Source organism: Bufo bufo, chromosome 9 (genome assembly GCF_905171765.1).
Source record: "Bufo bufo chromosome 9, aBufBuf1.1, whole genome shotgun sequence".
Lineage (NCBI taxonomy): Eukaryota > Metazoa > Chordata > Amphibia > Anura > Bufonidae > Bufo > Bufo bufo.
Genome location: NC_053397.1, coordinates 138,453,899 through 138,477,937, shown reverse-complemented (window position 1 = coordinate 138,477,937; position 24,039 = coordinate 138,453,899). Strand labels below are relative to the sequence as shown.

General features: G+C 44.8%; 1 protein-coding gene across 1 annotated transcript in view; it reads left to right on the top strand.

Moving 5' to 3' along the window:
- The window catches only part of ST13 (ST13 Hsp70 interacting protein), a 325,403-nt gene that overhangs the window by 99,525 nt on the left and 201,839 nt on the right, over window positions 1-24,039 (top strand). Inside the window, exon 3 of the mRNA XM_040406554.1 lies at window positions 7,538-7,601. Within this exon, the coding sequence (XP_040262488.1) occupies window positions 7,538-7,601 (64 nt within the window). The remainder of the gene's footprint in view (window positions 1-7,537; window positions 7,602-24,039) is intronic.

Sequence of the window (24,039 nt, the reverse complement as noted above, 5' to 3'; positions counted from 1 at the left end):
AGTCTATTCTAGATCTTCTAAAGCAGGAGAAGGCTTTTTTTCCAAACACCCCCACAGCGGCACGACAGGAGGATACCCCGCCTCCCCAGGGACAGGAAACAACGTGGAGATCTTTAAATACTCCCCTCCCCTTACCTGCTCCAGTTGTTTCCTGTCCCTCTGGGAGCAAACGTGGAGTTTTTTCGCTGGTGGGATTTCGTTCGGTTTCCCATCAGTAAGGTCGCCGGCAGGTCGATAGGGGAGCAGGATCGCGGGACTGCGGTGCGGTTCTCCCAGGCACAAGTCCTCCGGTGGAGGCAGCCCCGGGCAGCGCTTCCTTGCTGGTATCGCAAGAGGAAGCCACAGGATCGCGGGTCACGTGAGCGCAAGCTCACAGGCGCCCGGAGTAGGACGTCATTTCCCACTGAAAATTCAAAAAAGCGGCGGGAATCGGCGGCGTCCTGAGAGCAGCCTGCAGTCATGTTGGCATCAGGAGAGGACGCAATGCGCAGACCCTCGGATCCTTCCAAGACCGGCAGCCCGGTAAGCTACCCTCCTCTGGGGGAAATGATAAATGCCTATGTTTGCATGTGTTCACTGAGCGGTTAAAATTTCTGGCCTTCTGTTATACTGGATAAGGGACTGTACCTCTCCCTTTCTTTACAGACTAGGCAGTCCCCTTTTTTTATTAAACAAATTTTCTGACTTGTATCTATAGGTCAGGGAAGCTCAGAAGTCAGAGTCCCAGCGAGTCAAAAAGTGTTCCATTTGTAAAAAAGCCTTACCGTCAGGGTATAAGAAAGCCCCTTGTGCAAAGTGTTTGGAAAAGATGGTGTCAGAAGAGTCCCCCTCCTTATTGGACAATATTAGAAATATTATTAAGGATGAAGTAAGCAGCGCTGTGGATCAAAGATTAGCTGCTACGTCCCAGAAGCCTTCTACTTCTATGACTGAGATGCCTGCGACTTTAGAGTCGGAATATCAGGAAGAGGATTTTGATGAAGGGGAGCTCTCGGAGTCTGAACCTCTTTCCTCTGAAGATGAGTCCGGGAAGCCTTTTTGTTCCATTGAGGAGACCGAAGTATTATTAAAGACCATTAGAGCAACCCTAAACCTAGAGGAGTCTAAACAATCCAAAACTATACAGGATTTAATGTTTAAGGGCTTAGGAGAAAAAAGGAAGAGGGTGTTCCCCCTCCACTCTAATAATATAAAATTAATTAATAAGGAGTGGACCGATGTGGAAAAGAGACTAAGCGTATCTAGGGTCCTAAAAAGAAAATATCCCTTTGCTGAGGAAGATACGTCCTCTTGGGACAAATGTCCTAAGGTGTATGCCCCCGTAGCAAAAATTACAAAGAAGTCAGCTTTACCCTTTGAGGATTTAGGTCTCTTAAAGGACCCTATGGATAACAGAAGCGAGGCCCTACTAAAAAAATCTTGGGAGGCTTCCATGTCCATCCTCAGACCTAGCGTAGCCTCAACGTATACAGCCAGGTCCATGTCTATCTGGTTAAACCAGCTTGAGGAACACCTAGTATCAGGAACCCCTAGAGAGGATATTTTAGCATCTCTGCCAGTCCTTAAACAGGCGGCAAAATTTTTGGCCGACGCTTCGGTCGACTCTATTAAGTTAGCAGCCAGATCTGCGGCCCTCTCAAACTCTACCAGAAGGGCGGTGTGGCTTAGGTCCTGGTCAGGTGATGCGGCATCCAAAAACCAAGCTCTGCGGCATCCCCTGCGAAGGTGATAGGGTGTTCGGGTCAGTCCTGGACGACATCCTATAAAAAGCCACAGACAGAAAGAAAGGGTTTCCCTCGGAACAAAGGAATTTTCGTCAGACGTTTTTTTCCTACATCTAGGGGCAGACGAGACCAAAAAAGAAAGGATTTTTCCCCCCGGTGGCATTCGGGAAGAGGTCGAGGGTTTTTATTCAACCCCTCTGACTCCTCCCAAAAGTCATCAAAACAATGACGCCAGATGCAGGGTAGGAGGAAGGCTGAAGTACTTCCTTCCAGCCTGGGAGAATATCTCCAATTCCCCATGGGTGTTGGACGTAATCTCATCAGGCCTAAAGTTGGAGTTTTCCACTCTTCCCCAGGAGGTGTTCCACCAAAAAAGCCGATCCAGTCCAAGCTTTAATACTAGATCAGGTAAAAATCCTTTTACAAAAAGAAGCTATAGCGTCAGTTCCCCTAGCAGAATAGGGAACAGGTTATTATTCCCCCATATTTCTAGTCAAAAAGCCAAACAGCTCATACAGATCCATTATAAACTTAAAGGGACTGAACCAACATCTACTTTACAAACGATTCAAGATGGAGAGCATAAAATCCACTATAAGTCTGTTACAGAGAAACACCTTTATGGCAACCCTAGACCTTACCGACGCGTACTACCATATTCCAATCTGCAGAGAGCATCAGAAATTCCTCAGATTTTCAGTACAAGAAGGCTCGGTGGTACTCCATTATCAATTCCAGGTCCTTCCTTTCGGCATTACGTCAGCACCAAGAGTCTTCTCCAAAGTGATGGCAGAGGTGATAGCAGATCTTCATCTAAAAAAACTTATTAGTTGTGCCTTACTTAGACGACTTCCTTATAGCGGCTGCATCAGAGACTCTCCTATTAGAACAAATAGAATTAGTGAAGCAAAGCCTAACAGACCTGGGGTGGCTAATAAATATAGAAAAGTCAGACCTCCAGCCCGAAAGAAGAAAGATCTTTTTAGGAATGCTGCTGGACTCAGGTCTCATGAGGACCTTCCTCCCACAGGAAAAAGTTCAGACTATCAAGCAGGAATTTACTCTGTTCCGCAGCAAATCAAGAATGACAATCAGGTCAATAATGAAGATCTTGGGCCTAATGTCCTCAGCTATCCCAGCAGTAAAGTGGGCTCAGGCTCACGCACGGACCCTTCAGGCTTTCATGCTCAGAGAATGGGACAAGAGCATAGCTTCACTAGAACGGAGAGTAAGAGTCCCTCAATATGTAAGAGACTCCGTAAATAGGTGGTTGATCAACCAGAACCTAAACACAGGCGTCCCGTGGCAACAGAGGTAGTCACTATCACTACAGACGCCAGCAAGAACGGTTGGGGGGCCTTTTCAGACAGGTCTGTAATACAAGGGGGCTGGCAAGGAAATCAAATCCTAGCCTCTTCCAACCTGAAGGAGTTAAGGGCAGTCTGGGAGGCCTTGAAGGCCCTTCACTCAGAAATCCGCGGGAAAGAAGTGAGAATACTCTCAGACAACACCACAGCGGTGGCCTATCTAAACAGGCAGGGAGGCACAAGAAGCCCATCCTTGGCGAGGGTCTCAAGAGAAATTTTCCAGTGGGCAGAATAGAACATTCTGTCAATATCGGCAGTTCACATAAGGGGAGAAGACAATACAGTTGTGGATTTTCTCAGCAGAGATGTCTTGAAAGAAGGGGAATGGTCCTTAAACCCAAGGATATTCCATCAGATAGCGCAAACATGGTTCCTTCCAGAAATAGATCTGTTTGCCACGCGTCAAAACAGACAAGTAGAGAAGTTCGGCTCTCTGGCCTATACAGATCACCCTCTTATAGTGGACTCTCTCTCCCACCCATGGCCAAAAGTAAACTTGTATGTCTTCCCTCCCTTTGCGTTATTCCCCAAGGTGCTGCAAAAGGTACTACAGGAGAACCACAAGCTGATCCTGATTGCTCCTTACTGGCCCAAGAAGTCATGGTTCCCTCTCCTAGTGAGGATGTCAGTAGGAGACGTGTGGCAACTACCAAACATCCCGGGTCTCCTTCACCAGGGCCCAGTATGGCATCCCAGGACAACACAACTTCAGTTGACAGCATGGAGACTGAGCGGGAAATATTAAAAGGAAAGGGTCTCTCGGACGCGGTAATTTCCACAATTCTTTATAGTCGCAAGAAGGTGACTTCTAAGATCTATGACAGGATCTGGCAATCTTTCAGAAGATTTACAGGGGGGGGGGGGATACCAGAGGTCCCCTTGTAATCACTAAGGTCCTGGAGTTCCTCCAGTCAGGTCTTCAGAAGGGGCTAAGGGTAAGCACTATAAAAGTCCATATATCAGCTTTGAGTGCCTTACTTGATATAAAATTAGCAGAGATAGACCTTGTTAAGAGATTTGTGAAAGGAGCTCGGAGAAAACAGCCAATAGTGAGGTCCACTGTCCCTCCTTGGGACTTAAATCTAGTCTTAGCAGCCTTATCAGACAGCCCTTTTGAACCCTTATCTGAAATATCTCTAAAATTGCTTACCTTTAAAACAGTTTTCTTAATAGCCATCACCTCGGCTAGGAGGGTGGGGGAGATACAGGCTTTCTCGTGCAGGCCCCCGTACCTGTCCATTAAGGATGATAGGATAGTACTGAGACATTCTCCCTCTTTTTTACCCAAGGTGGTCTCTAAGTTCCACTGTCTTCAGGAAGTGTCCCTCCCTTCCCTTGGATCCCCATCAGGCAGTCAGGAGCAAAGACGCTTCCATAACCTGGATGCCATAACCTGGATGTAAGAAGAGCAGTTCTTACCTACCTAAAGGCTACAGAAGATCTCAGGAAGACGGACAGACTATTTATTCAGTTTGCAGGCCCAAATAAGGGAAACGCTGCAAGCAAAGCATCCGTTAGTCGATGGATCAGATCGACAATCTTGACTTGTTATGACTTAAGGGAGGTTCCTCCCCCGGCAGGCTTGAAAGCCCATTCAACCCGATCTGTAGCAGCCTCTTGGGCTGAATCAGCGGAGGTTCCGTTAGAACAAATTTGCCAGGCAGCCACCTGGTCGTCACCTTCTACTTTCTTTAGACATTATCAGTTAGATGTGTTGAAGAATAGCGAGTTATCATTTGCTCGCAGAGTGTTATCTGCTGTTGTCCCCCGCTGATATGGGATTCCTATGTTATTCCTCCTGTCGTGCCGCTGTGGGGGCGTTTGGAAAGATTTCAATTACTTACCGGTAATTGGTTTTTCCTCTAGCCCCCACAGCGGCACGGGGAATTTACCTCCCAATAATTATTCTAACTTTTATTTAAAAAAGGAAAGAAGGAAAAAGTTTTTTGTCTTTCTTGGAGAGTATCCTTGTCTAATTCTCAATAACACATAAAGATTAATTTTGTTGCATCCATTCCAGAGTTTCTCGGTTATTTACTGGAGCAGGGGAGGGGAGGGGAGTATTTAAAGATCTCCACGTTGTTTCCTGTCCCTGGGGAGGCGGGGTATCCTCCTGTCGTGCCGCTGTGGGGGCTAGAGGAAAAACCAATTACCGGTAAGTAATTGAAATCTTTTTGCCATATACATACCGCCAAACGTCCGTTGGGCCCATCTCCTGGCAGATCCTGCTGAGCGTCGTAGCTTGACCTGTAAAGCTTCCCCCACCACTAAAAATGGAGACTCTCTCCCTGTCGTCCATCACTGAAATATGCAGTTTTTGGACCTGGATCCATGAGGAACTATCCAGACGACATAAGGTTAAACTGGACCGTTGTTACAAGCAGGCAATATTGAGTGTTCTCCCCCCTGGCGATTTGATTGATCTCACCAGATACGAGTCTGTTTGGAGGGCTTTATGGCCACTAAGGCCCTGATAGTTAAATATTGGGGCACGAAAAATAGCCCTAGTTTTTCTGAGTGGTTGACTCTGATGGATACTATTAACGCCTATGGGAAGATAGCAAGAAAATCAAAGGGTTAGGAGTTAGGAATGGCTGGCTCCCCCGTTTTTCAATCCCCGATCATCTGGAATAATGTCCGTTGAAATAAAAGCGTTAATAAAGGATTAGTCTGACCTCGCAACAGTGAATTGGGGGGTGGGCGATATTTAGGGAATATGGTACTATTATGCGGTAACTTAGAGTTTAAATTGTCATGAGCTTGTTTTGAATTATGTATAATTACTCTGTTACTTGCAAACTGTTTTATTATGATATATTTTACAATTTTGGTAAAGAAAACAAAGATATTAAAAAAATAAATAAAAAAAAGTAGGGATCGACCGATATTCTGGTAATTTTCATTTTTGAAAAAAAATTAATTCCTACACATCTGCTGAAAATTAATGTTTGTTAACGTGTGTTTTTATTTTTATTTTTTAAATCTTTCTTTCATTTATACTTAATTTTTATTTTTTATTTTTTTTACTAACTTTTAGCCCCCTTAGGGACTAGAACTCTTGCCCTATTCACCCTGATAGATCTCTATCAGGGTGAATAGGAGCTCACACTGTCCCTGCTGCTCTGTGCTTTGTGCACACAGCAGCATGGAGCTTACCATGGCAGCCAGGGCTTCAATAGCGTCCTGGCTGCCATGGTAACCGATCGGAGCCCCAGGATTACACTGCTGGGGCTCCGATTGGAGGAGCAGGGGAGAGGGGATCCTGTGGCCACTGCCACCAATGATTAATACTGGGGTGGGGGTGAGGGGCGCACTGTGCCACCAATGATTAATGCTTGGGGGGGCGCACTGCGCCACCAATGAAGAGAAATCTCTCATTAATTCATATACAGGAGGCGGGAGTTGGCTGTAGAATCACATAGCCGGCTCTATGAGCGGTAGCGGCACCTGAGGGGTTAACTACCGCGGATCGCAGCTACTGCTCTTAGAGGTCGAGAGCCGGCTATGTGATTCTGCAGCCAGCTTCCACCTCCTGTATATGAATTAATGAGAGATTTCTCTTAATTGGTGGCGCAGCGGCCACAGCTCCTCCCCTTCTCTTGTCCTCCTTCCTCTCACTGGCGGCAGCAGCACAGGGGGGAGGGAGACACTGCTTCCTTCTCCCCTGTGCTGCTGAGGGAACACGGAGAGCTCTGAGAGCAGCGCGATCTGTGTTCCCAATACGTTATCGGAATATCGGCAAAATAGATGCCGATAACGGTCAAAATACTGAATATCGGCCGATAATATCGGTAAAACCCTAAAAAAACTAACTCTGTGTAATACACTGATAGTTTGCCTATGAGACACAGCCTGGAGTTCATCCAGGGGATGTGGATTGTTAATGGACACTTTTTGTTTTCAATTTCCCCACACATAAAAATCGCATGTGAACAAGTCTGAGGAACGTGGTGGCCATAACCACTTGCTCAATTTGCTCCTCCGTTCATAAACCCATGCCAGAGAGCTCTGTGAGGTGTGGCATATTTCCCCATCTTGTTGGAAAAAGCAGGACATTTTTTCTCTTCTGCAGCATCACTGTTGAAGAGCTGCAAGCAAGATGCAGATACGTGAATGGGGACCACTTCATCTTTTGGGACTTGTGGGTAATAAAAAAAAAAAATAATGAAAATCCACTTACTCGTTCATCTTGTCATACTATCACTGGAGACGGGCTTTTTCGTGGGCCACCCTGTAGAAAGGTGTTGTAGAAGAGAATTAACTCCCAAGACGAGTAGACCTATTTTTATCATCTTGGACAATTCTTTTAGGAGTAAGTGACTTTATTTCCTGCTCCCATACTTTTTTTAAAATTAATTTTCACAGTTTTAACTGTTAACCACCATTGTACTTTCATTTACCCTTTTGCAACCATTTAACTTAATTGTACGTATTTTACATTTTCAGGATGATCCTGTGAAAGAGAACAATATCCCCCCTCAAAAGACCGAAAGTGAGGAAAGTGATTTGGGTAAGCCCTCATTTACTTACTGTTCTCCATTACTTCATTATTTATTTGTACTTAGCATACACAGTGCAATGCACATTAAGATGAGTTCTCCTGACATTACATGATCCAACCCATGGATGTCAAACCCATGACAACCATTAAGTGTAGTAGTGCATACACAGTCGCTTCTCCAGAAGCAAAGCCTTTGCGCTTGTGCCGCCACTGAGATGAGCATTGTAAGGGGGAGATTGTAAGGGCTGGCTGAGATGGCCCGGGCAAGTTGTCTGTCAATCAAGAGGCCAAGGGAGCTTAATCTGCAGATGGGACTGTCCTTCACAGGTATGGAACTTAAGATAAAAAGGTTGATTCTCTCATCTCAGGTCCCAGCATCAGTAATCTCTTGTATTATTATTCCTGTATTCCTTCACACAGCTGGGTATTGAAATTGAATGATGGCATATTACTAAATATGCCGTCACTTTATGATTGGTGCGATGTCTGACCTCTGGGACCCTCAGCGATCCTGAGAATGAAGGATTGCTGATGATTTGCACTGTGGCCCTTTCACAGAGATGACCTGAGCCACCCGCTGTGCAAGGACTGCAGCACCACTCCATTCATCTGAATGGGAGTCTGTTGCAGTGCCTGAATTGCCCAGTGGCCTGCAGTGGCTCCTTTATTCTCAGGATTGACGGGGATTCTAGTGGTCAAACTCCACTGATCATAAAGTGACGACATATACAAATGATGTGCCATGTAATTTATTTGAAACGCTCAAATTCCGCATGAGCGGTTCAGCTATATTTAACCCTTTCGCTCCCAGGGGTTATTGGACAAAATAATAAAATATTACTAAACACTCAATTCTACAGTGTAGTTTAGTTTTTTAATAAAAATATGCAAAAATTGCACCTCCTAAAAGAACATGTACTGAGCTCATACATGCCAACTATTTTTAGGTCTACGTGCACATATATAAAATGACGAGCTGAAAAGGCCAAAAATCTGGCCTTTAAGCTGGAAATGAAAAAAAGTATCGACCTGTAAATTACAGGCATTACACACACCTTAAAAAGTCAGCGCAACCCTAATTACAGTATATTTTTTGAAAGCTGACAACTTGACAATTGCAGTTGTGCTGACTGTTGACTGCCTTGTCTGCTTTCACATGGCTTTGTGGCGAACAAGAATAAAAAATAAAAAAAACTTGTGCTTGAAAATCACATACAAGCAGATCAAAAAGAGATCAGGATGTGCAAGTTTAAAATGGTTGTCTCATCTTGCCATTATTAAGGTGAGATGAGACACAGTTCCTACCACCTCCAGTCTAGAAAACAGCAGAGCTCTTTGGTGCCGAATTGCACAGAGGTCAGTCAGGCTGTTGCCTGCCAGATCTCTTAACGCTAGTCTGTAACTAGCCGTACTTATTGCAGTCGCTTTTGATAACTCTGAAACTGAAAGCTAACTTGGGAGTCTGGCTATCAGTTACTGCCGGCCACCTGTGGAGATCGTAGTGGCACATCTCCTGTGACCCCGCCATCATGTTAAATTACGTATGTGATTGTATACATGTACATCAGATGTTGGGAAGAGGTTAATATATCTTTCTGTAGTAAAAAAGTACAAATGATCAGCTCATCACTCCAAAAGGTGGAATATGGCTATCATATAGGAGCTGTAATGAAGCACTGCACGGAACCAGGAGTCAGGAAATCCAAATTTATACTTAATCAGTCTTATTTGGATTTCTATTTTTATTTTCATTATGTTTCAATTTGGAGTTATTTTTTGTATTTTCTATTTTAATTTGGACTTCTGTTGCTGGACTCCAACCGAGTAGAGAAAAATCTGTTAAAAACAATAAATTTTATTAAGGAGGACTTTTCACCACTCCTGACATTCCTGTTGTAATAGCTTCATGCATTCCCCATGTAATAACAATTCTGGAGCATCTATCCTTATGTCTGTATGTTGTGCCATTGCTTTATTATTTCTACTAGATGTTATGAATGAATTGCTATTAGCTTTCAGTAAGGGTACAGAGGGGAGGTAACCAGTTGGGGGTTACCTGCACAGACTCACTCTATGAAGGCTAATAGCAATTCATTCATAACGACTAGTGCAAATAATAAAGGAATGGCACGCCATAGAGCCATAAGAATAGATGCTCCAGAATTGTTATTAGATCTATAATGCATGAAACTATTAAAACAGACATATCAGGAGTGGTGAAAGGTCCTCTTTAATCCATCTTTTAAAACACAATGTGCATATCCTGAAAAAAAATAAACAGCTTGCGCTTTTCTGGTCTATATGAAGGCCCTTAGTTGTAACGTGTTAGTACATGGATACCAGCAAAATATAGGAAAGAGCAATAAAAAAAAAAATCTGGAATGGAATACAAATTTAATAAAATAATTAATAGAAATGAATAATTTCAGTATGTGAATTTGGATCGTATGGATCTGTTGTATCCAGAGTCAGTTTTTCTGGTTAATAAAATTCTTCTCCAATAACTACGCACCAAGACTAACTTGTAAGATTCAAACATGCCCCTTATGTACATTATAGGGTACTTTCACAATAGCGGTTTTGTTTTCCGCTATTGAGTGCCGTCACAGGAGCTCAATACCGGGAAAAAAACTGATCAGTTTTATCCTAATGCATTCTGAATCGAAAGCATTCCGTTCAGGATGCATCAGTTCAGTCCCTTTTACGTTTTTTGGACAGAGAAAATACCGCAGCATGCTGCAGTTTTCTCTCCGGTCAAAAATACTGAACACTTGCCGGAATACCGGATCCGGCAATAATTTACATTGAAGTGTACTAGTGTATTGTGTTCCAGCAAAACCGACCCGGCTTTCCGTTCTGCGTATGCGCAGACCTTTAAAAATGCAAAGAAAATTAATACCGGATCCGTTTTTCCGGATGACAACGGAGAGACTGATCTGGTATTTAAATGCATTTGTCAGACTGATCCGCATCCGTCTGACAATGCAATCAGTTTGCGCCCAGATTACCCAGTCTGCCTGCCGGAATCCTCTGCCGCAAGTGTGAAAGTAACCTTAGAAATGTCTAGACCAGGGGTCCTCAACCTCCGGCCTGCCAGCTGTTGTGAAACTACAACTCCCAGCATGCTCCATTCACTTCTATGGAAGTTCTGAGAACTGCCAAGCAAGTGTGCATGCTGGGAGTCGTAGTTTCACCACACCTGGAGTGACGAAAGTTGATGACCCCTGGTCTAGACACTGATACTGAATAAATTAGGTGATGTGGCTCAGTGTATGTTAACTGCCTCCGGACCGCCTAATGCAGGATTGCGTTCCGGAGGCGGCAGCCCTGCGCAGAGTCACGCATATATGCGTCATCTCGCGAGACGCGAGATTTCCTGTGAACGCGCGCACATAGGCGCGCGCTTTCACAGGATCGGAAGGTAAGCGAGTGGATCTCCAGCCTGCCAGCGGCGATCGTTCGCTGGCAGGCTGGAGATGCGATTTTTTTTTAACCCCTAACAGGTATATTAGACGCTGTTTTGATAACGGCGTCTAATATACCTGCTACCTGGTCCTCTGGTGGTCCCTTTTGTTTGGATCGACCACCAGAGGACACAGGTAGCTCAGTAATAAGTATCACCAAGCACCACAGTACACTACACCCCCCCCCCCCCTGTCACTTATTAACCCCTGATCACCCCATATAGACTCCCTGATCACCCCCCTGTCAATGATCACCCCCCTGTCATTGATCACCCCCCCGTAAGGCTCCATTCAGACGTCCGTATGATTTTTACGGATCCACTGATAAATGGATCGGATCCGCAAAACGCATTCGGACGTCTGAATGGAGCCTTACAGGGGGGTGATCAATGACGGGGGTGATCACCCCATATAGACTCCCTGATCACCCCCCTGTCATTGATCACCCCCCCCCCCCCCCCCTGTAAGGCTGCATTCAGATGTCCGTATGTTTTTTACGGATCCACGGATACATGGATCGGATCCGCAAAACACATACGGACGTCTGAATGGAGCCTTTCAGGGGGGTGATCACCCCATATAGACTCCCTGATCACCCCCCTGTCATTGATCACCCCCTTGTAAGGCTCCATTCAGACGTCCGTATGATTTTTACGGATCCACTGATACATGGATCGGATCCGCAAAACACATACGGACGTCTGAATGGAGCCTTACAGGAGGGTGATCACCCCCCTGTAAGGCTCCATTCAGACATTTTTTTTTGGCCCAAGTTAGCGGAAATTATTATTTTTTTTTCTTACAAAGTCTCATATTCCACTAACTTGTGTCAAAAAATAAAATCTCACATGAACTCCCCATACCCCTCACGGAATCCAAATGCGTAATTTTTTTTAGACATTTATATTCCAGACTTCTTCTCACGCTTTAGGGCCCCTAGAATGCCAGGGCAGTATAAATACCCCACATGTGACCCTATTTCGGAAAGAAGACACCCCAAGGTATTCGCTGAGCGGCATATTGAGTCCATGAAAGATTGAAATTTTTGTCCCAAGTTAGCGGAAAGGGAGACTCTGTGAGAAAAAAAAAAAAATATCAATTTCCGCTAACTTGTGCCAAAAAAAAAAAATTCTATGAACACGCCATGCCCCTCATTGAATACCTTGGGGTGTCTTCTTTCCAAAATGGGGTCACATGTGGGTTATTTTTACTGCCCTGGCATTTTAGGGGCCCTAAAGCGTGAGAAGAAGTCTAGGATCCAAATGTCTAAAAATGCCCTCATAAAAGGAATGTGGGCCCCTTTGCGCATCTAGGCTGCAAAAGTGTCACACATGTGGTATCGCCGTACTCAGGAGAAGTTGGGCAATGTGTTTTGGGGTGTCATTTTACATATACCCATGCTGGGTGAGATAAATATCTTGGTCAAATGCCAACTTTGTATAAAAAATTGGAAAAGTTGTCTTTTGCCGAGATATTTCTCTCACCCAGCATGGGTATATGTAAAAAGACACCCCAAAACACATTGCCCAACTTCTCCTGAGTACGGAGATACCAGATGTGTGACACTTTTTTGCAGCCTAGGTGGGCAAAGGGGCCCACATTCCAAAGAGCATCTTTCGGATTTCACCGGCCATTTTTTACAGATTTTGATTTCAAACTACTTACCACACATTAGGGCCCCTAGAATGCCAGGGCAGTATAACTACCCCACAAGTGACCCCATTTTGGAAAGAAGACACCCCAAGGTATTTCGTGATGGGCATAGTGAGTTCATGGAAGTTTTTATTTTTTGTCACAAGTTAGTGGAATATGAGACTTTGTAAGAAAAAAAAATAATAAAATCATCATTTTCCGCTAACTTGTGACAAAAAATAAAAAGTTCTATGAACTCACTATGCCCATCAGCTAATACCTTAGGGTGTCTACTTTCCGAAGTGGGGTCATTTGTGGGGTGTTTTTACTGTCTGGCCATTGTAGAACCTCAGGAAACATGACAGGTGCTCAGAAAGTCAGAGCTGCTTCAAAAAGCGGAAATTCACATTTTTGTACCATAGTTTGTAAATGCTCTAACTTTTACCCAAACCCTTTTTTTTTTTTTTTACCCAAACATTTTTTTTTTATCAAAGACATGTAGAACAATAAATTTAGAGAAAAATTTATATATGGATGTCGTTTTTTTTGCAAAATTTTACAACTGAAAGTGAAAAATGACATTTTTTTTGCAAAAGAATCGTTAAATTTCGATTAATAACAAAAAAAAAAGTAAAAATGTCAGCAGCAATGAAATACCACCAAATGAAAGCTCTATTAGTGAGAAGAAAAGGAGGTAAAATTCATTTGGGTGGTAAGTTGCATGACCGAGGGTAGGTCAGAAGTGTAAAAAGTGGCCTGGTCATTAAGGGTGTTTAAGCTAGGGGGGCTGAAGTGGTTAAACCACCCCATGTTATGACTACTGTAGCCTACATATCCCATTAGATCGTGTAAAATACATATCTTCTATTAGTTTTCATGTGTCACTTAATTGGAAAACTGACCCCTGTATGATGGGATATAAAGGTCTCTGTTTTATCCATATGTGAGATACATTAACATCAACCCATGCCACATTTTACAAGCCACAGTGTTTTAGTCCACGCACACATTGCAATGCCAGATATGTAGTCTACATGATCTACAGTATGTGGTCTGTACTTGATTGGGTGAACATATATATATGAAGCCATTATCCAGTGCTCATACTCTGCGCACAGTATGTACATTGCAACAATGTGCTTAAGGGGGGATGTTTCAAAACTATGTCATTGGTCTAGAAAAGGTTAAGCCCCAGCAGAATAGTAAGCTGATCATTGGAGAAGAGTGTTCTTAACCAGAGAAACTTTTTGGATTTTGACTCTGGATACGATAGAGGCAGACCACACAGCTGCTATGGGGGCCTGGCAGTGCAGGAAAGCACCACCCCTAATTACACTTCCATAGCTAGCTGTGCAAAAGGACCAGCGATGATGTCATCGTCATGTCACCAGGGCAGGTAGAAGAAGCTCACCTGAGATGAAAATGTAGTGAAACTACATGGGGAGGAGCTTCTCTGCTGAGCCTGTAAGAGAGGCGAGTGGTTGGTTGTCCTGGGATAGCCCAAAACATCCGAATACTGGGAGCTTTAGTTTTTACCTACTGTATCCCCCTCCCTGTAATGTTCACTCATGCCATACAATAACTGGACATGCTGGGAGTTGTAGTTTGCTCCTCTTATACCCTCTCCCTGTAAAGTCAACTTTTGTTCCATAATAACAGCCTTGATATGCTGGTAGTTCTCTTTTCTTTTACCCCTCCGTGTATTGCTCACAAATTTTTACCAGTTTTTACACTGTTGGCAGTAGTTTTAGCAAACTATTCCGGCAGAAACCTGCTGGACCTGTCTGGATCCGGCATAGCTAGAGGTTACCGGAGTGCTTATAAGGGAAAATACAGAATGCATAGTAAAATAGCACTGGAGAGGTTTAAAAAAAAATAATTTAACTCACCTTAATCCACATGATCAATCACCATGGTAAAAGATCATGTGATGACCGGAGTGACGTCACCACAGGTCCTGTTGCTCCACACAGCTAAGATGAAGACAGAAGGAGATGCCGGGCAGCGCGATCAAGTGGATTAAGGTGAGTTAAATTATTATTTATTTATTTTTTTAACCTCTCCAGCGCTATTTTACTATGCATTCTGTATTCAGAATGCTATTATTTTCCCTTATAACCATGTTATAAGGGAAAATAATAATGATCGGGTCTGCATCCCGATCGTCTCCTAGCAACTGTGCGTGAAAATCGCACCGCATCCGCACTTGCTTGCGGATGCTTGCTATTTTCACGCAACCCCATTCATTTCTATGGGGCCTGCGTTACGTGAAAAACACACAAAATAGAGCATGCTGCGATTTTCACGCAACGCACAAGTGATGCGTGAAAATCACAGCTCATGTGAATAGCCCCATAGAAATGAAGGGGTCGGTATTCAGTGCGGGTGCAATGCGTTCAACTCGCGCATCGCATCCGTGCGGAATACTCACCCGTGTGAAAGGGGCCTAACAGAACTGCCTCTCCTGGACTTGACCTAAGCCTACAATGTTTCAGGGCGGTGTAGGAACTAGCTACATTTATACTCTGCTCCCTGCCCATCTGCCCAGGGTTTCTGAGCAGAGTATAAGGCTTCTTTCACACGAGCGAATTTTCCGTGCGGGTGCAATGCGTGACGTGAACGCACAGCACCCGCACTGAATCCTGACCCATTCATTTCAATGGGCCTGTGTACATGAGCGTTTTTTTTTTTTTTTTTTTTTCATTCACACATCAGTTTGCGTTGTGTGAAAAACGCAGCATGTTCCATATTCTGCGTTTTCCATGCAGCCCTGGCCCCATAGAAGTAAATGTGGTTTCAGTGAAAAACTCATTGCATCCAGAAGCAAGTTTTATCACGCGCGTGAAAAACGCATCAAAAGGAATTTGATTCCACTCCAGATTTTAGTTTTTTTCTGGGGGAAGTTCTTCCTGTCATCTGTATTTTGCAGGTGCCCATGTACTACCACATGCTACAACTAAGGGCTGTTATATCCGTCAGAAACATGTAAGCAGTTCTGTTTTTTCACTATGTGCATATTGCGGTTTATAAAGATGGATTAATTTTCAGTTTTTTAACTGCTTTTTATTTCTACTATGGCTACTTTCACAGTTGCGTTTTTGCCTTATACGGCAGGCATCAATAAAAACGCTTCTGTTACGGACAATACAACCGTCTGCATCCGTTCAGAACGAATCAGTTTGTATTATCTTTAACATAGCCATGAGGGATCCGTCATGAACACCATTAAAACTCAGTGGGGGATGGATCCTTTTTCTATTGTGTCAGAGAAAACGGATCCGTCCCCATTGACTTGCATTGTGGGTCATGCCGGATGCATTTTGCTCTGCATCCTACAGTATAAATGAACAAAGAGGAGGGTGCGCTCACCTGGATAATGAAGGGAGCACGCTGGGAACAAAGTGTGGAAGTAACATCCAAAGAAACAGAAATCCAGCTTCCAGTACAAAAAAAGTGGCAGCTTTTATTGGAAATAGTGCATTAAAAACCAAACCGGGTATTCATGTCTATGCGTTTCGGATCATGTAGTGCTGATCCTTACTTATGACAGAGAAGAAGTACACTGGAATGGATTTATATATTGTCTCCCCAAAGAAATCAAAAGAAAACGGGTGATCCCAATTAAACCAGGTCACACCTTCATGCAAATAAACACAATGTTTCAGTGTTTGAATAAAACCAAAGGCAAACAAATCTAAAACCATTGTAGTACATAGTCAGTAGTGTAGAATCAGATCATGCCTACGATTGAGACCTTTAGGGACATGTGAATCCATACAAAAAATCCGAAAGGATTCCCTGTTTAGCAATTTCCTTCTGTGGTCACCTCTTTGCTGGAGGGTTAACTTAGGGGTGGGCGATATAGGCGATATGCGATATAAATTTGTGCCACGATATGGATTTTGAGCATATCGCCTATATCGCCGGACCGCGATATGATCCTGAGCCGGCACAATGGAGGAGGGGAGGGACTGACAGTAAATCATTGAGTTTTCACGATCTCAGTGAGCGCGTGAAAACTCAAATCCGATGGTATATTCTAACCCCCAGGCGTTCCCATGGTGACAGGGACGCTTGCCTGGGGGTTAGAACATACAGGGCCACGCCGCTGACAGTAGAACATTTTAAAAACTAATCAGTAACTTTAACTTTATTAATTGGTGATCTCTTTACTGTATACCTTACTAGGTCTTCGCTCCGGTAACAGCAGGCAGTGCGGGGGGCGGCGCTCACTCACTGACGTCACGCGCCTACTCCTCCCACTAGGCGGAGCAGGCGCGTGACGTCAGTGAGTGAGCGCCGCCCCCCGCACTGCCTGCTGTTACCGGAGCTAAGACCTAGTAAGGTATACAGTAAAGAGATCACCAATTAATAAAGTTAAAGTTACTGATTAGTTTTTAAATGTATTCCTGTGAGCGTCGGGGGGGGGGGGGGGGGGGGGGGGGAGGGGGGAGAGAATCTGTGGATGGCACCGTTTAGGGGGGGGGATGATCTGTGGATGGCACCGTTTAGGGGGGGGGTGATCTGTGGATGGCACCGTTTAGGGGAAGGGAGGGGGGATGATCTGTGGATGGCACCGTTTAGGGGAAGGGGGGGGATGATCTGTGGATGGCACCGTTTAGGGGAAGGGGGGGGGATGATCTGTGGATGGCACCGTTTAGGGGAAGGGGGGGGGATGATCTGTGGATGGCACCGTTTAGGGAAGGGGGGGGATGATCTGTGGATGGCACAGTTTAGGGAAGGGGGGGGTTTATCTGTGGATGGCACCGTTTAGGGGAGGGGGGGGGGATGATCTGTGGATGGCACCGTTTAGGGGAAGGGGGGGGGGATGATCTGTGGATGGCACTGTTTAGGGGAAGGGGGGGGGGATGATCTGTGGATGGCACTGTTTAGGGGAAGGGAGGGGTGATCTGTGGATGGCACCGTTTAGGGGAGGGGGGGGATGATCTGTGGATGGCACCGTTTAGGGGGATCTGGGGATGGCACCGTTTAGATGAGGGGGGGGGGATCTGTGGATGGCACCATTTAGGTGAGGGGGGGGGGGGGGAATCTGTGGATGGCACCATTTAGGTGAGGGGGGGGGGATCTGTGGATGGCACCATTTAGGTGAGGGGGGGGGGATCTGTGGATGGCACCATTTAGGTGAGGGGGGGGGGATCTGTGGATGGCACCATTTAGGGGAGGGGGATCAGCTCCCTGCTGTTGTGTGCACAAAGCACAGGGCAGCAGGGAGAGTGTAAAGTCCTATTCACCCTAATAGAGCTCTGTTAGGGTGAATATGACAAGGGTTCTAGCCCTTAAGGAGACTAATAGTTATTAAATAAAAAGTAAAAAAAAGTTTAAACACGCCCCCCCCCAAATATAGAAAACAATATATCGCAATATATATCGCATATCGCACATGCTTAAAATTATATCGCAATATAGATTTTAGGCCATATCGCCCACCCCTAGGTTAACTCTTTCCAGACCCTGCACATGCATGCCTGTGATATCGCCTCCATGAACAGCCGCATAATGTAAACTGACCGCATGTATGGCCTAGAAGTCTCCTCACACTGATTTAAGGTGCACTCTCCCTAAGGAGAGTTACTTCCCCCCTTGCACGGACACAGGCCTCCTACCCAGTTAAGCCAGTACTCTCTGCTCTGCACTGATGAGGGGCAATCACCCTGAAACAGCTGTCTGCAGATGAGGTGCTGGCTTATTTAATATCCAAGTCATGTCTCAAGGCTTAATTTAAGAGCTGAATATTGACTTACAGGATGGCTGCCTTACATCTGGTGGCATTAGAGGCAAAGCTTGTTAAGAGCTCATTTGCATCCATTTCCTCCCAGAATTCCAGAGGTGCATGTATGGCCTATAAGTCTCTTTACACTGATTACGGTGCTCTCTCTCTAAGGAGAGTTAGTTTCCCCACTTGAACTGACTGCAGATACCTTCCTCACCTTGGAATGTGGAATATCAGAAATGTGCCTGCAGATCCTGGTTTTTAGGCTGTTTGAGGTACAACCTACGTATTGGAGGCAACACAGAGAGCATGTAATACAATAAACTACAAAACTAGTGTTGCAGTTAAAGTATTGTTTTAACTGGAACACCTTTTGGTTGGCAACAGAAGCAGTATGACCCCCTATGCTGATTGTTTTGCAGCAAGTGCAAACACGATGACCACATTTGAAGGTGTCCTTATGTTTCAACCAAGTGGGTTGATCCCATTTCACATCAGAAAAAATGGAAGGACTCACTTTTTGTGCCAATGTAGGTGCCCGACGGGATACACATTTGATGCCGGTACTAGCAATACCAGCCCACTGCTCATCACAGCTGAGGACAGGTAGATGCTTTCTAATTATTTGACAGATGCGTAGATATTCCTGGCTGTAGCTGGTAGAGAAAACCGGAACTGGTGAATGAATATTTTTCTTGGACTTATCCACAGGGAAGACTAAGTTGGATCGGGATTTATTGAGGGCAAATTCTCTGGCTGACTTTAAAACATGGCCAGAGAATTTGCGCTCTGATAGGCGACTGGCAATTAAATCCATCTCCCTGCGACAGGCTGTATCATTGGAACAATTATGTCTCGCTCGGAAGAATTCACCATTAGGTAGGTTCTGAATGACATGGCGAGGATGTCAGGATGTCGCAAAGAGTGTGGTATTGCCTGCCGTATCCTTCAGAAAAGTGTGGGTGACCACAATAGATGTCTGAGGATCCAGTTAGTTGCAGGTCAAGGAAGGGAATGGTGGAAGCATCGTTATTCAAAGTAAACTTTAAATTACTAAATTAAAAACTACAGCTGTTTTACAGGCCTTTCATGATTTCACCTGGAAGCCGGAATTTGTCTGGATCACAGCTGATGTTACTGCATTATATACTGTGATTCCACATGATTTAGCTATAACCTCACTCAAATGGTTTCTTAATATTTATTCAGAGTTCTCTTCTAGTTTCCAGGATTATATTTGTCAGGTTGTTCTTTTCCTGTTGCAACACAATGTATTCATGTTCAACCATCGTTATTTTTTGCAACTTACCAGTGTTTTGATGGGGGCTAAATGTCTGCCTTCTATAGTAACATAGTATATAAGGCCGAAAAGAGACATTGTTCATCCAGTTCGGCCTGTTAACCTGCAAGTTGATCCAGAGGAAGGAAAAAAATAAACCTGTGAGGTACCAGCCAATTTTCCCCACTTAAGGGGGAAAAAATTCCTTCCCGACTGCAATCAGAATAACTCCCTGGATCAATGACCCCTCTCTCTAGTAGCCATAGCCTGTAATATTATTACACTCCAGAAATACATCCGGGCCCCTCTTGAATTCTTTTATTGTACTCACCATCACCACCTCCTCAGGCAGAGAGTTCCATAGTCTCACTGCTCTTACCATAAAGAATCTTCTATGTTTGTGTACAAACCTTCTTTCCTCCAGATGCAGAGGATGTCCCCTCGTCACAGTCCTGGGGATAATTAGATGATGGGAGAGATCTCTGTACTGTCCTCTGATATATTTATACATAGTAATTAGATCTCCCCTCAGTCGTCTTTTTTCTAAAGTGAATAACCCTAATGTTGATAATCTTTCAGGGTATTGTAGTTGCCCCATTCCAGTTATTACTTTAGTTGCCCTCCTCTGAACCCTCTCCAGCTTTGCTTTATCTGCCCTGTTCACAGGAGTCCAGAACTGTACACAGTAGGGATGGGCGGTATATGCGATATAAATTTGGGCCACGATATGGATTTTCGCCATATCGCCGGACCGCGATATGATCGTGCTTTCTGCGCGCACCATTTTCTCCTGAGCCGGCCGGCACAGTGGAGAAGGAGAGAGTCCCTCCCTCCCCACTGTGCGCGGCTGCCGCTGAACACCAATGAGGACAGAGTAGGAGGAGGAGGGGAGGGACTGTGGCCACTGCACCACCAATGAATGTGCCGGCCATATCCCACAGGGTCCCCCTCCTCCCCCCCATCATTGGTGGCAGTGGGCAGTTCCGATCGGAGTCCCAGCAGTGTAATGCTGGGGCTCCGATCGGTTACCATGGCAGCCAGGAGTCACGCTACTGAAGTCCTGGCTGCGATGGTATGTTAGTGAGCAGCATTATACTCACGTGCGCCGTGGCCGCCGGGCGCTCCTTCTTCTGTCTGTGCGGCGAATTGCTAATGCTTATAGCATTAGCAAAGCGCCGCACAGACCTATGAGAAGGAGCGCCCGGCGGCCACGGCGCACGTGAGTATAATGCTGCTCACTAAAATACCATCGCAGCCAGGACTTCAGTAGCGTGACTCCTGGCTGCCATGGTAACCGATCGGAGCCCCAGCATTACACTGCTGGGACTCCGATCGGAACTGCCCACTGCCACCAATGATGGGGGGGAGGGGGACCCTGTGGCCAGATCAGGCTGGGGGGGGGCAGATCATAGGCTGGGGGGGGACATCATAGGCTGGGGGGGGGGTAACATCAGAGGCTGGGGGGGGGGTAACATCAGAGGCTGGGGGGGGGGGTAACATCAGAGGCTGGGGGGGTAACATCAGAGGCTGGGGGGGGGGTAACATCAGAGGCTGGGGGGGGGGGTAACATCAGAGGCTGGGGGGGGGTAACATCAGAGGCTGGGGGGGGGTAACATCAGAGGCTGGGGGGGGGGTAACATCAGAGGCTGGGGGGGGGGTAACATCAGAGGCTGGGGGGGGGGTAACATCAGAGGCTGGGGGGGGGGGTAACATCAGAGGCTGGGGGGGGGGGTAACATCAGAGGCTGGGGGGGGGGGGTAACATCAGAGGCTGGGGGGGGGGTAACATCAGAGGCTGGGGGGGGTAACATCAGAGGCTGGCTGCCATGGTCAGCTCCCTGCTGTTGTGTCCACAAAGCACAGGGCAGCAGGGAGAGTGTAAAGTCCTATTCACCCTAATAGAGCTCTATTAGGGTGATTATGACAAGGGTTCTAGCCCTTAAGAAGGCTAATAGTTATTAAATAAAAAGTAAAAAAAATTAAAATTTAAACCCCCCCCCCCAATATAGAAAACAATATATCGCGATATATATCGCATATCGCACATGCTTAAAATTATATCGCAATATAGATTTTAGGCCATATCGCCCACCCCTAGTACACAGTACTCCATGTGTGGTCTGTCTAGCGATTTTGTAAAGTGGTAGGATTATGATATCATCACGGGCATCTATGCCCCTTTTGATGCAACCCAATATCTTATTGGCCTTGGCAGCAGCTGCCTGATACTGGTTTTTACTGCTTAGTTTGCTGTTTATTGAAATTCCTAGGTCCTTATATCCACTTTTAGAATTGTTCCAATGATACAGCCTGTCGCAGGGAGATGGATTTAATTGCCAGCTGCCTATCCGAGCGCAGATTCTCCGGCCATGTTTTAAAGTCAGCCAGGGAATTTGCCCTCAGTAAATCCCAATCCGACTTAGTCTTCCCTGTGAATAAGTCCCAGAAAAATATTCATTCACCAGTTCCGGTTTTCTCTACCAGCTACAGCCAAGAATATCTACGCATCTGTCAAATAATTAGAAAGCATCTACCTGTCCTCAGCTGTGATGAGCAGTGGGCTGGTATTGCTAGTACCGGCATCAAATGTGTAGCCCGTCGGGCACCTACATTGGCACAAAAAGTGAGTCCTTCCATTTTTTCTGATGTGAAACGGGATCAACCCACTTGGTTGAAACATAAGGGCACCTTCAAATGTTGTCATCGTGTTTGCACTTGCTGCAAAATAATCAGCATAGGGGGTCATACTGCTTCTGTTGCCAACCAAAAGGTGTTCCAGTTAAAACAATACTTTAACTGCAACACTAGTTTTGTAGTTTATTGTATTACATGCTCTGTGTCGCCTCCAATACGCAGGTTGTACCTCAAACAGCCTAAAAACCAGAATCTGCAGGCACATTTCTGATATTCCACATTCCAAGGTGAGGAACCTGTCTGCGGTCAGTTTACATTATGCGGCTGTTCATGGAGGCGATATCACAGGCATGCATGTGCAGGGTCTGGAAAGAGTTAACCCTCCAGCAAAGAGAGGTGACCTCAGAAGGAAATTGCTAAACAGAGAATCCTTTCGGATTTTTTGTATGGATTCACATGTCCCTAAAGGTCTCAATCGTAGGCATGATCTGATTCTACACTACTGACTATGTACTACAATGGTTTTAGATTTGTTTGCCTTTGGTTTTATTCAAACAATGAAACATTCTGTTTTTTATTTGCATGAAGGTGTGACTTGGTTTAATTGGGATCACCCGTTTTCTTTGGTGAGACAATATATAAATCCATGCCAGTGTGCTTCTTCTCTGTCATAAGTAAGGATCAGCACTACATGATCTGAAACGCGTAGACATGAATACCCTGTTTGGTTTTTAATGCACTATTTCCAATAAAAGCTGCCACTTTTTTTGAACTGGAAGCTGGATTTCTGTTTCTTCCGAAGCTCTGCATCCTAGGGCGGAAAGAAAACCGCAGCTTGCTGTGGTTTGCTCTCCGGTATGGGAGAGCAACCAAATGGAACAGAATGCATTTTAGAGCAAGTTTTGTTTTGTCCCCCTTAAAAATGAATGGGGACAAAAAGGATGCATTTTTCTCCGGTATTGAGATCCTCTGCCAGATCTCAATACTGGAAAAGAAAAAACGCTATTGTGAAAGTAGCCTATATTGGCATCTGCTGGAGTTGCACTTTGTTGTGCATTTTCATACATATACAATATTATCTAATGACATTATAATCAAAATGCATGCTCATCTCATTGCCTTTAACCACTTCCCATCTGGGCCCTTTGCCCCCTTCCTGACCAGGCCAAATTTTGCAAAACGGACATATCTCACTTTATGTGGTAATAACTTTGGAACGCCTTTATTTATCCAAGTCATTCAGAGATTGTTTTCTCGTGACACATTGTACTTCATGATAGTCATAAATTTGAGTCAAAATATTTCACCTTTATTTATGAAAAAATCCCAAATTTACCCAAAAATTTAAAAAAATCGCAATTTTCTAAATTTCAATTTCTCTGCTTTTAAAACAGAAAGTGATACCTCATAAAATATTTATTATTTAACATTCCCCATATGTCTACTTTATGTTAGCATCATTTTGGAAATGTCATTTTATTTTTTTTAGGACGTTAGAAGGCTTAGAAGTTTAGAAGCAATTCTTCAAATTTTTAAGAAAATTGCCAAAACCCACTTTATAAGGACCAGTTCAGGTCTGAAGTCACTTTGTGGGGCCTACATAGTGGATACCCCCATAAATGACCCCATTGTAGAAACTACACCCCTCAAGGTATTCAAAACCGATTTTACAAACTTTGTTAACCCTTTAGGCGTTCCACAAGAATTA